The 12990-nt window shown below is 62.3% G+C and overlaps 1 protein-coding gene across 1 annotated transcript in view; it reads right to left on the bottom strand.

The window, feature by feature from the left end:
• LOC103610766 (putative ciliary rootlet coiled-coil protein-like 3 protein) overlaps positions 1 to 12127 on the bottom strand; it is a 41473-nt gene extending 29346 nt beyond the window's left edge. The window contains exons 1-3 of the mRNA XM_008594861.1: positions 12050 to 12127; positions 1834 to 1984; positions 989 to 1137 (exon numbers count right to left, since the gene is read on the bottom strand). Of these exons, the coding sequence (XP_008593083.1) occupies positions 989 to 1137; positions 1834 to 1984; positions 12050 to 12127 (378 nt within the window). The remainder of the gene's footprint in view (positions 1 to 988; positions 1138 to 1833; positions 1985 to 12049) is intronic.
• Between the last annotated feature and the right edge of the window lie 863 nt (positions 12128 to 12990).

Below are 12990 nucleotides of genomic sequence, written 5' to 3'. Positions count from 1 at the left end.
CTTCTATTCCCACCGGCCTGTTCCCAACATCTCCCCACCCTGTGCTAGGAAGATGCTCACCCCTGAGGCCTGGCCGCACAGCCCAGAGCGCACAGGAAGAGCGGGCGGGGCTGGGGCTCACCCGGATGCCCCGGGCCCCTGATCAGAATCAGGATGCAGCCGGCCCTCGTGTCCTGCCCTGAGGAGCTCCTGGGCGTGGGGGAGGGTGACGTTGAGAACGGGGCATGGCAGACCTGGAGGGGGATGCTGAGTGAGCACCAGCCCTCTCTGAGCCTCAGTTTCCTCATCTGGAAAGTGGGTCATCTGTCCTACCACATAGATCACAGGGTAGGCTCTGAATACAGTGTGGGCTGGGGCTGGGCCAGGCACAGCAAGGGCTCTGAGCTCCCCGTACTATGGTTCCTTCACCTTTCTGCCTCAGTTTCCCCATCTGCTCAAAGGGAGGCTCTCCTCAGGCCCACACTTTATTATGACTAAATAAGCCTGTCGCTCGAGCTCACAGCCCCTGGCCTCTCCCTCTTCCCCTGTGCTCTGGGTCCCGAGAGGCGCCCCCAAGCCTCCGTTGTCAGGGAGGGGCTGGGGGCTGGGAATGGACTGTTTCTCTACAGGCTCTGTCTAGGGGCTTGGGGTCAATCTCTTCTGCCTGGTTTTCCTCCTCTCTTCAGAAGGTGCTGGCTTTGCACTGACACTGGGCTCAGCATGGGAGACAATGGGTCAGGACTGACCAGGCCACCCCACAGGAGTACCAGGGAGGTGGGGGACAAGTCGGAGCCTGAGCCTGGCTGTGAGACCTAGGGGACTCCTTGGGGCAGACGAAGGCCTGGGCCCCTGTCCTGCTCTGCCCCCACCCTGGCCTGTTTCCCCACCCCTCTTGTCCACATCCAAACTGTGGGCTGACACACTCTTTCCTGGTCCCCACAGGTACAACACCCACCGAGGGCCAGGCTGCTGCCCACTGGCCTGCCACGCACCAGCCCCACACACTCACCTGCTCGCTGAGCACGTGGTACCTGCTGGCCACCTCGTCCCGATCAGCGCCCGCCTGGGCCAGCAGGTCCTGCAGCCGGGACAGCTCCTCCTGCAGGAGCTGGTTCTCCTCCTGCACGCGGGCCGTGGCGGCTGCTGGCTCCCGCACCCCTGCAGGCACCGTGCCCAGGGTCAGCCTGGGAGCCAGATTGGGGCCCCACCCCACCTCAGCACGCACCCACCTCCGAGGGGGAACCCTGGGCTGGCTCCTGGGTTTCCCCTGCTGAGCCTGCCCCAGTCTCCTGGGAGGGGTCCCAGCTCTGACCTGAGGACCCGGAGGTGGGGAGGTGAGTCCTCGTTAATGGGCATCTCACCAGCTCCTGCCTTTTGTCGACATCTTTAACCCAAATACAGACCCATGTGCAGACCAACCCCCACACCAATCAAGCAGAGCGTGCAGGTCCCCACCCCATCTGAGGAGCAGAGAGACCGGTGGCTTCCGTGAAATGGAACCTCGCTTTTCTAAGTGCACAGCGGGGTTCCCTCCCTACACGTACACGCTGAGTTACGGTCCCTTCAGAAGGCTGACAGACCTTCACTACAGAAAGGGGACTGGGACCCATGCGCAGGGGACACACGAGCACACACTGGGCCTGATGGCCTGACTGCCGTGTGGCCTGGGTGCCAGGACAGAGCCCTCAGAGCCAGTGCCTCAGCTGCAAAGCACACCGAGGAGGAGACGGTGCTTGGGGGCCTGCGGGGTGGGGGATGGAGGCCACGCTCAGGGCCGGGGGGTGCTCTCTGCAGCGGGGCTCGGTCGACTGCCCTGCAGCCCCCTGGTGACCCAGCCACCCCCCCTCCCTTCACCTTGGGGTGGGTCCTCGCCCAGGCTGCCGGTCACGATCTCCCGAATGCGGGCAGGCACAGGGGTGGGCGAGGCCTGCCGGCCTTCCCCACGCACAGTCAGTGCCCGGTCTTCTCTGCTGGCTGTGGGACTCAGGATGGTGTCCTCCAGCCTCTGAAAGACACCCAAGACACCTGGGACTGGCACCCCCTGGACAGCTGCCAGGCACCCCACCTGAGCCCGCTGGAGTTGGTGGGAGCTACTGCAGGGTTACCCCAGGGCTGCAAAGTGCCCTGGAGAGGACCCAGTGAGGCTGGGTGGATCACCCGAGGCTTGTGCCTTGGTTTCCCCACCCATAAAGTGGGATCGCTCCCATCCCCTGGCACTGCTGCGAGTGACCATGAGGAAATGGAGGGAAGGGACGCATGTGGGAGAACACCCAGCCGAGGTCAGCACCGGGCCCACCTGTGACCCTGCTCCATCTCTGTGCGGGGCGGGGCTGACTGCTGGGCTGAGTGACCTTGGCCTTCCTCTAGGGATGCTGGGAGGCAGGGACTTTACCTCTGGCCTGCGGTGAGGAAACCCAAACCTCCCTGCCCACCTGGAGCAGGTAGCCCACAGCTTGTTTGCAGAGTAAGGTGGGGAGCTGGGCCCTGAGCCCCACCCAGTGGTCCCAGCACCTGGTGTGGGGGAGGTGCTGGTGACAGCTGGAAGGACCGAGGCTCAACCGTCCTTCACTGCTGCAGTTGCCCACCCCGCTGAAGAAGGCCCTGTGCATCGGGAGGGGCATGCACGGGCCTGGGCTGCACATCTGGGGATCTGAGGACAAGCAGGGTCGGCAGAGACCTCTCCTCCCGCTCCTGCTGGGTTCTGGGAGTAAGTCTGGGATGTGTCTCTCTTGGGCGCCCCTTGGAGGGCTGCCGTGACAGGGGTGGTGGGAGGACACTGAGGATGCCTTCCTTCCTGGGAGGGGACTGAGCAGCTGAGCTGCAGGGAAGAGACCCCAGGAGGCCTGAAGTGAACAGGAAATTCGGGGGTCCTGGGTGGCTGGAGATTGGTCTTGGGCTCTAAGTGGCAATTTGCCGGGAGGGGCACAGCTGGGGGTCGGCCTGGCTGGGCCTCTAGAGCCTGTGCCCTGCACTGACTATGGGGAAGATGTTTAGGGTCCCATGAATGCCAGACATGAGGCTGGTCCATTCCAAACTAGCAGGAAACTTCCAGACACGAGAGGGCCAGGCAAGACAGGATCGCGGGCATAAGGACAGTCCACACTGCCCACTGCCCTGCTGCATGAAGGATTTCCAAATTTAAGGCAGTGGATTAAATACTGAAGGGTGACTGGGTGCTTGCCAGGGCATCCTGAGAGATAATGTCCACTCCCAAAGGGGCAGCAAACCAGAGTCCTCCCGTCCCCTCCTCCCACAGCCCCAGACACTCCCCCTCTGGCTCCCAGGCCACTACTGGAGGCCCCTCTCCCTGCAGCCCCCAGAGCCACAACGTGCTCCCCATCTTGTGACTCCCCAAGTCCTCCTCCCCGCCCAGGGTCCTACCTCCCATCTTCCCCCTGCCCTCCCTGAAGATGCTGTCTGTGTTGAGACTGGCCCTGGCTCTGATGGGTGGGAGGCTTCCTGGGTGCACCTCGCCCCTGCCATTGTCACCGGTCCCTCCCGCTGACCCAGCCATGTTGTGTGTCCTGCCCATCCCCGGTGCTCCCTGGACACAGGCCTCCTCCTCCACCTGGACCCCTGAACTGCTGGCCCCTCTCCTGGGCTGCAGCAGACTGCAGAGGCACCGGGTTCCGCACGACACCGAGAGGCCCCTTTCTGATCCCCAACAGCACTGCCAGCCAGGTGCAGCCCTCGCCGGGGAGCCTGAGCCCAGGTCCTGGGTTAACCTGTCCTCCTTCAGGCAGGGGCCTCCCTTCCCACCTGTGGGGTTTGTGTTTCCGTTGCCTGGGAGGTCTTGGGGCGGTGCCTTCGCCCCACATTTCCCCCAGAGGGGTGCGAGGTGAACTGCCTTGCTCTGGAGCAGAAGCTGGGGTGGGGGGAGGGGAAGATGTGCCTGTTACCCCCCCTCCAAGCGAGGACCCCGGTGTCAAGACCACCAGCGGCCTCTCCTGTCTTAGGAGAGGAGATGGGCTGGAGGGGACTCAGACTCAGCCACTGCCGACCCTGAACCTGGTATTTTGGGGAAAACACAAGGGGAAACTGAGGTTCAGTTGGGGGGCAAGAAGAACCCAGACCCCTTGATCAGAGACAGTCGAGCCCGACTCAGCTTGGGGCGGGCTCCCTGCTAGGCCGGGAAGGACTCTGCCCCCGGCCTCCCGCCACGGCAGCGCCCGCCCCCTGCGGTCCCCCGGGCATCGGTGGCGCCACCCGCTAACGGGAAAGCAGCAGCGCTGCATAAACTTGACTCATTCCTAACATTTACAGAGGGTCACTTATTAGCCGAGACGTCCCGAGAGGCGCTGGGGCGTAATGGGTTCCAGCTGTGGCCGGGTGCCTGCGATGGGCCGCGGCCCAGCTGGAGCCGGAGGGGGACGCGGGCGGGGGTGCAGAGGCGGTGTGCACCCTGGTGGCCTGTCCCTCCCCCCTCCTGCCTACTGGCCCCTCCCCGGGGGGGACTGTGGGGTGTGAGGGCAGCGCCCCCAAACAACTGGAGGGGGCGGGGCGGGGGCCCGTAGGGGAGGTGGAGAGAGCTGAGAGGAGGGGGCTGCTGGCTTCAGACCCCACTGCACACGGCCTCCTTCCCAGGCGGACTCGAGTCCTGACCCAAGGTCTCAGCCACCTGCTCCCCAGCCCTGTGTCCCCACTCCCCCCAGGTCCCACCCAGACATTCCGTGCTGCCACCTGTGGCACTGCAGTCCAGGCAGGTCGCCCCCTGCCCCTCCTGGTGGGTCCTTCCTGGACAGCCTGTTTCCCAGCCCAGGGATCTGCGGGGGGCAGCGCCCTGCTGTGACCAGCAGTCCAAATAGAGACTTGCAGAAGGGTTTGTGGGGAGCCCCAGCAGGTTGGAGGGGACACCAGGGCAGGACATCAGTTTCCCAAAAGACCCCAGACCCACAGCTGAGCCCAGCCATGTCCCTTCTTTCTGCTTGGGGTGTCCTCCTCAGCTCAACCTGCACTAAAGACCCAGGGAGGTCACAGTCCCTGTCTGGAGCCAGATCCTGGAATGAAGGGGTCTGTGTGTGAGACCCAGTGGGGACAGCCCGCAGGTCATCACTGCTGCTCCACCCCCGCGTGGCTATGTGGAGGGGACAGCCTCACCTTGGAGGAACGTGGGCTCCCTGGTACTTCGTCCTCCCCAGGATCAGAGCAGGACTCCCCTCTGAAAGAACTGGGCTGGGGTTCCTGCTATGCCAATGTGCTGACCCTGGACGTGTCACCTGCCCTGCTGAATCTCATGTCTCCATCTATGAAAATGATGGGGGGGCTGGTAATCCAGGTGCTCCTGGGCCCCAGAGCCTGGGCTGCAGCCCCGTGGGGGTGGAGTTTGGGGCTGTGTCTGGGCTGAGTGTTGCTCTGGAGCTGTGGGCAGCTGAACAGGGCAGGAGGGAGACCTGGCACAGGCTGAGACCCCCCATGGGAGCTACTGGAATCTCAGCTGGAGGCAAACCACCTCCCTACCTCCCCCACCTCCCACTTGACTCAGGATCCTCCTGTGGACCCAGGGGCCCCAGGCCTGTACCTTTGCATTTGCCGGGGGGCTCGGGGGTGGGGGTGGGGGTTCCTGGGCTGCTGCTGGGCTCTCTCCCCTCGTCCGCCTCCCCATTCTGGATCTTGGCCCACAGATCCTGGGAAGGTGGGCCCAGAGATTGCCTCGTCCTACCCCATGCTGCAGTGGGGAAACTGAGGCCAGAACACGACTCCAGCTCTCAGGTGGTGGGAGGGGTGGAGCCAGTGCCCACCCCACAGGCCCATACTCCACCCAGAAGGACCAGCCACATGGACAGTCTCCAGCTGCAGGGAGGGCATGGGGGGCTCCAGGCCTCATCTGCAGGCCACACCCCTGCACCTGGGCGTGACCCTTCCATTGCTCCTCCCAGACCATCGGGGGTCATAAGTCCTGGAGGGGAATCTAGACACCTGGCCGCCAGCAAAGTTATCCGAGTTAGGGAAGGTCAGGGGCCCACAGAGCCCAGATCCCGAGGGGCACTGGCCCCCTCCCAGCCCTCGGCGGACCCGCCACCCCTGTTGCCCCTTCCTGCTTGAGCAGCTGCCTGAGAACCCACCGGTGGGGTTGGCTCCTTGGGAGGGCCTGGGTTGGCCTCATCACCCTGGTTCACAGCACCTAGAAGGGCACCTGGCTGGGAGCGGGGCTCAGTTGGTATCTGAGGGATGAAAAAATGCTGGGGTGCTCTGGGCTCCAAGGTTGGGGCTCAGCTGGGGACCGGAGTTGGGACAGCAGGAGCTGGCAGGTGCAGATGGTGGTCCCGACGGGTGAGTGCAGCACCCTGCACCCCGGGACCCCAGCACGGGAGGGAGGGTCGTGGGCCTGCTCTTTCCCACTGACCCACGCTGAGCCGGGCCACCTGCCCTGTCTCACGGAGCCCCCTGCCCACCTGGGTGACGCGTCAGGGCGGGACTCCCCTGGGACCCTCTCACAGCCCCAGCAGCACTGGCCTGCTCCTTTGAAGACCCACAGGGGTCTTCATGTGTCAGGGGCTGTGGGGACGCAGAGACTAAAGGGGCCCTGGTAAGGCAGAAATTGAAAAACACACAGAACCAGCAGCGCCACTCCCACCCCGCACTCGTGGCGAGGGTCACAACCCTGGGCGGGCTGCTCAGGGCCGGGGGTGCAGACACCCTGTGTCCTGGTCCCTGCGGGGCAGGAGAGTGCATTTGTGGAGGAAGCCAGCGACTTCTGGGACGGAGAGCGGCGAGGCTCCCCACACCTGGGTTCCAAGTTAGGGAGACCTCTGGGGGGACCGAGGTGGGTCCAGCCCAGCCCAGGGCGGGGCAGGGAAGGGCACCCAAACCTTGTCCAAAGTCACCGTGGGGGAGGGGTGTCCACTGGGTGACACAACCCCAGGCCCCGGCCTCCTGCGGCAGGAGCAGCTGAGGGGCAGGTGAGAGGGGCTGTCAGGCTCCGATGGTGCCACCGTGCGGCTGTGAGGGGCACTGCAGGAATGAGGAAGGGTACTAAATGGCAATGGCCTGCGACAGTGCCAGTGAGGCAGGGTGGCCAAGCTCACGGACGTTTGCTGCTAGCAAGCGTCTTCCCGCCGTCATCTTGACCTGAATCGCAGACTTCCCGCCTCCACCTTACGGGCGAGGATGGGGAGGCTGGGTGACGTCGGGACTTGCTGGAGGTCACCTGCTCACCAGTGGCAGTGTTAGGACTGGGACCCACCCTTGGGCCCCCAAATGCCTGAGATGGGGGTTACTGTTGAACCTTCCCAGCGACTGGAGGATCCAGACTTCTCTTGTCTGCAGGTGCCCCCGCCCCTAACCCGAGCAGACTGCAAAGGAACAGAGGTGGCCCCAGGCGGGCACCCTCCTCGCCGGCCCGAGCCCAGCCTTGCTGCGGGCCCTCCCTGCATCCCCAGGGGGCAGGGTTTGGGCCTCGCCGGGAGCAGGCACAGTTGAGGAACACACTTGAGGACAGGGCCTCCAGCCAAGTCCGGCCACTGTTTGTCTGCTGGCTGTCCTTCCCGGCTTGGCCTGCTACAGAGGACCCTGGGCCCGGGAGCCCTGCCGCCAGGCTCCACGTCCTTAGGAAAAAGGGCTTCTCTGCGTCTGGGGTAAAGCCTGACCTCCGAGATGCTCGGCTTCAGCACCTTCTCCGTTTGGGTCTCTGTGCTTGTTGAGCCCACTCTGGGGCCTTGGTTTTCACCCCAGGAGCAGGAACGTGCTTCTCGGGGGTGGCGTTGGTTCCTCAACTGACAATAAATCTAGGGTGCTGCCACAGGCGAGCCGGGCCGGGCACTGAAGCGGGGACTGCAGAGGAGGGGAGGCAACTCTTGTTCACCTGCACGCCCCAGGCCGGCACGGTGCTGGGCACACCGGGCTCGGACACACCTCACTACTCGAATGACTGAAAACCCAGCCGGAACTGCCGAAGGTGTGGGCACTAACTGCAAAGTGACTCATTACAAGGAATGCTCCGGAGGGCGAGGACCCTGTCTGTCTGGTTTGCTGCTGTGTCCTGTGCCCACACAGGCTTCCTGGGGGAGGTGGCAGGCGGGATCAGTATGAGTCCAACAGCCAGAGAGCACAGACATGGCACCCACACGTGGGTGCGCAGGCCCAGATGGCGGCTGAATGGTGTTGTGGCAACGCAGCCTGCTTGGGGCCTGGGGAGGAGGGCGCCGTGACAGGGTGAGCAGGCCGGGGGGAGGCTGCAGCAGGACTGTGAAGGCCAAGAACGTTCTGGTGAGGAACGTGGGCCTGATTGTTCCTGAGCAGAGGATGTGGCCTGTCTGCTTGTCACAGTAACCCTAGCTTTGCTGGGGGAGATTTGGGGACGGGCCAAAGCTTCCCTCTCTGGCCTGCACACGAGCAGCGTGGGGCTCTCGTGAGCGGCGCTGTGCCCGGCCACTCCCAGACCCTTCACAGCTCCTGTCCTGGTGGGCCATGCATGCTCAGACCCTTGGACCCCTGCATCTTTTGTATGCTAATGAGATGACTGATGGCTGGGGACCCAGAACCACCAAGGCACGATTAGAGGGTGGAACGTGCAGCCACAGATGCTGGCCTCCAGGGAGGCGACTGTGTTAATCACCAAGGCCAGTGATTGTATCAGTTGTATGCAATGGAACCCCCTAAACGACAGGCTTGGGAGAGCGCCTGGCTTGGTAGACGCCCTGAGCCCCTCCCCCACGCCTCGCCCTGTGCGTCTCTTCCACCTGGCTGTTCCCAAGTCGTGTCCTTTATAATAAACAGGTCATCAAGTAAGTAAAGTGGCTTCCTGGGTTCTGTGAGCCATTCTAGCAAATTGTCAGACGTGAGGAGTCGGAGAAGCCCTGTTCACAGCCGGTCAGTCAGAGGTGCGGGAGGCCCAGGATGTGTGACCGGCCCTTGAAGGAGGGTGGCCTGTGGGACTGAGCCCTCCACCCGTAGGGCGCACCAGCTCTGAGCAGTTCGTGTCAGAAGGGAGTTGAACTGCAGGACATCCGCCGGTGTCAGGAAAACCCACACATTTGGTGTCAGAAGTGTCAGGAGTAGAAACAGTTCATACAGCCCGAGTCTTGCTTAGAGGGAAACGCGTGCGTCAAACAGAGAAGGAAGTGGAATGTAAACACAGAAACCGGTGTGGCCGCCATGGGAACAGTGAGGCAGCTCCTCAGACCTTACGCCTGGGGTCACCGTGAGGCCCAGCAACGCCCCTTGTGGGTGTGCCCCCAGAAGGGCTGACAGCAGAGGCGCGGAGAGACACGTGCACACCCGTGTTCACAGCAGCATCGCTCACGACAGCCATGGGTGGAAGCCACCCAAGTGTCCACTGGCAGAGGAGTGGATAAACAAAAGCCGGTCCATCCACACATCAGAATATTATTCAGCCTCAGGCAGGAGATCCTGACCCTGCTGCCACATGGTGAACCTGGGGGACATGACGCCGAGTGAAGCCAGACACAGAAGGAGGGACGCTGTGTGATTCCACCCACACACGGTCCCTAGAGGGGTCACACTCATGGAGACGGGAAGTGGGACAGTGGGCGCCAGGGCTGGAGGAGAGGGACGGGGGACAGAGTCTCAGTTTGGGAAGATGAAAAGGTTCTGGAGGTGGACGGTGGTGACGGTTGCAGGACAATGCGAATGTCCTTAATGCCACCAAGCCGTACTTGGAGATGTTTAAAATGGTTGATTTATGTTATGGGTATTTTACCACAATTTAAAAAGTGAAAAAAGTATTTTTAAAAAGGTGGAAAATCAATGAGCTAAGCACACATCTCAAAGAACTGGACGAGCAAACCCCAAAGGTGTTAAAAGCAAGGAAATAACAAATACACAAACTAGCGAAATAGAAGATAAAAATGTCTGAAGAGGACCAATAAACGACCAGAATCAGAAAAAAACGGGGGGATGTCACTCAGGGAGACCGGGTCACCCCTGAGTGGCCCAGGACTTCCTCGGATTTAGCTCTGAGAGTCTTGAGTCCTGGGAAGCCCCTGTGTGAAGCCCCCCAGCAAACAGTGACAGCTGGTCACCCTACTGAAGACCCTGTAGACGTTAAGCAGGCGGTAAGAAGATATTCTGAACACTTTTGCCAGTAAAGTTGAAAATTTAGATATAATGGACAAATTCCTAGAAAAATACTGTTAATCAAGTCTCAACCCCAAAGAAATAGAGTCTGGACGTCCCGCAGCTGTTAACGTGCCTGAGTCCAGCATCCGGACTCTTCCCCACCCAGGACCCTGTGCACGGGCCGCCCTCCGTCTGCTCTGGGTGTGGACCCTCAGAGACTCTAGCAAGGTCAGGGCCCCTCCCCGTGAGGCAGTCACAAGTACGTCCCCCATTTCGTGTGTGATTTCAGGGGTCCTTGCACCCCCAACCCCAAATCACCGCAGGGACAGAGGTGAAGGGCCTGTTTCCAAACCTCCCTGTTACCTCAACTCTCCCTCTGGGGGGTGGCATTCTGGGATGCTGTGCACAGGTTGCTGGGGAGTGGGGGAGCAGAAGAGGGGACAGCAGTTGTGGCCGCAGGGAGAGGGATGTCAGGGGAGGCTTCTCCAGGTGCGTGGAGCATGCTCAGTGTCTGGAGCCTCCACTCCTGGTCATGCGGGAGGCTCCCCACCCTCAAGGCCCCCAGTTTCCCGTCTGTAGCTGGAGGGCGCCCACAGCCTTGCTGCCTAGTCTGGATGGCCTATCTGGGCATCACGTGGCGCCTGCCTGCTGCCTGTGCACGCGGCTGTAATTGCACTGAGATCTCAATCACTGCAGCGCAAGTGACAGGTATTGGCTGGGCAGGCAGAGCAGGCCTCGCCAGGGCTCTGTGCTGCTGTCAGGTGACGTGTCCCAGAGACAGTGGGAACTTGGGGGCAGGCAGAGGCATCTCTCAGCCGTGTTTGCCAAGCACCCATGCCCAGAGCTGGGTGTCAGCCTCAGCCTGGGTTTCTCCCTCAAACCAGCCAGTAGCTACAAGCGACTTGCTTCAACCCTCAAGCCTCAGTTTCCCCAAACCAAAGGGGATGATGAAGCTCTCCCAGGGCCAACGCGAGGGTCCAGTGGGGTGTGCAGCTGGAAGTGCCTTGTAAACTGTAGTGTGCCAGCCCTCCCTCCCCATCCGTCTTCCCCAGCCCAGCTCTTGGAACCAGAGCTGGACAGAGAGCTGGCTGAACTCCAGGTGAGCACCCCAGGGGCACCCCTTTTGTCCTGCTGTGTCACCTGCCGCATCACGTCTGTCCTTGCGTGAGCGTGTGTGTGCATGTGGACACGACAACTCTACCGTGTTACCGAGTTGCCTGGCACCAACTGTGGGCAATTGCTCTCTCAGGCTACTCGCACTGTTTATGCAGGGCTGTGTCAACCCCTACGGCATAGTTTCGAGGTTCCAGGAGCTGGGTTAATAAACAACTGAGCTGGTCCGTCTCAGGTTCACCAGGATCCCAGAGGAATCAGACAGAGGTGGGACTCCCTGGCTGTGGTGGCCGGAGCCAGGTGACGCCGTGCAGGGGCAGGCAGGGTGTGTGAGGGCTCAGGGGTGGGGTCGTGGGATTGGGCAGTGGCTGGTACTGGGCAGTAGACATGGAGGGGAGAGGGACATCGGGATAATTCCCGGTCATTGTCGTTGTTGCTGTTATGGAGGTGGCTGCTAAGAAGACACACAGGACCAGAGTTTCTGGAACTGGCAGAACAGATAGTGGGGATAAGCCTCCCCATAGCGGGCAGTGATGGTAGCACCTCTCTAGGGAAGCCCCGCCGGCCCCCACGCCTCGCCACAAAGGGAGTGGTGAATGAGCGTCACCGGAGGGTGGTCTGTCCCTCCCGCCCACAGCGTGCAGGCTGCGTGCCCGAGGCCCTGGGAGAGGCTGACCGCCGAGCTCATGCAACAGGAGCAGCAGGCTGGGCCCTGCATCTGGTCCTTCCCAGGCTCTCGTCTGAGGCCAGGTGGCCCTCGTGCATGCACAAGCGTGCGTGCGTGCAAGTGCCCAAGTGTGTGCGAATGCACGCTGTGCCGCACACGGGGGACTGTGGAACATGCTCCTGGAAGCTGCCTCCTCTCTGGGCAGCATCCCTCCCAGAGTGCCCTCGGGACCTCCTCTCGGGAAGGCGCAGGGAGGGCGGCCACCCCACTGACCTGGATCACGGTGTCCAGCCCCAACTGGGGCTGCTCGGCGTCGGTTCTGTCGCCAGGTTCACTGGAAGCAGAGCTCATGGTGGGCCCAAGCACTGGACCCTGGAGAGAGCTGGCGCTTGGCTTCCAGGAGAGTCTCCTCCTCGGACCCTGGCCCGGCTAGGACCTCTCTCAGTGTGCTGGCCCACACCTGGGTGGTGACTGAGTCCTCCAGAGCCTGCGTGCCCAGACTGCGTGGCCAACGGAGCCCATGGCGTTGCTGTGGCAACCGCGACGCTGAGGGCTGTGTTTCCCTGGAAACAGGAGTGCAGGCCCTGTTGCTGCAGAGAGTAAGGAATGCTGTTGCTGGACGCATTTCTCCTGAGACCTGGGGACGCCCTGGGTGAAGCCGTCCACCTGAGCGGCGACACCTGGGGAGGGGCTGGCCTCACTCCAGCAGGAGCCACGCCTTGCTGGCCGACACCAGGCAGGGGCAGCACGCAGGCCACTGTTCCCCTTGACCGCCCGTCATAAACGATGACTTTTTAAAAAGCATTTTTCAAAGAACTTAGAGATCAACGTGTGATGGTGCGTCACAGACGGTCGACTGAGGCCTGGAGAGGGCAGCCACCGGCCCTGGGAGCAGCAGTGACGCCCTGCACCGTCTTCCTGACTGTGCACGTGGGCGAGCCCTTCTGGATCCCCCAGGCGATGCGTCTCCTCTTGCGAGTGAGGTTGCATCCCCCTCTCAGCGGAACCATGACGGGAACAGGCCCTGCTCAGCCTGGGCGGGGAGGGTCCACCGAGCAGACCCAGAGCCTGGCACCCAGCCGCAGTCCGCACTCTGCTTCTCCCTGAGCCAGGCTGGGGCTGGCAGCCTCTGCAGGTGGCTCCTCACCCCTCTTCCAAGAGAGGAAGTCCTGTTCAGGGGGCTCTCAGGATGGGCTGCACCCCCAAGTCTCTCA

Source organism: Galeopterus variegatus, unplaced genomic scaffold (genome assembly GCF_000696425.1).
Source record: "Galeopterus variegatus unplaced genomic scaffold, G_variegatus-3.0.2 Scaffold11753, whole genome shotgun sequence".
Lineage (NCBI taxonomy): Eukaryota > Metazoa > Chordata > Mammalia > Dermoptera > Cynocephalidae > Galeopterus > Galeopterus variegatus.
This window is presented reverse-complemented; position numbering and strand designations above follow the sequence as displayed.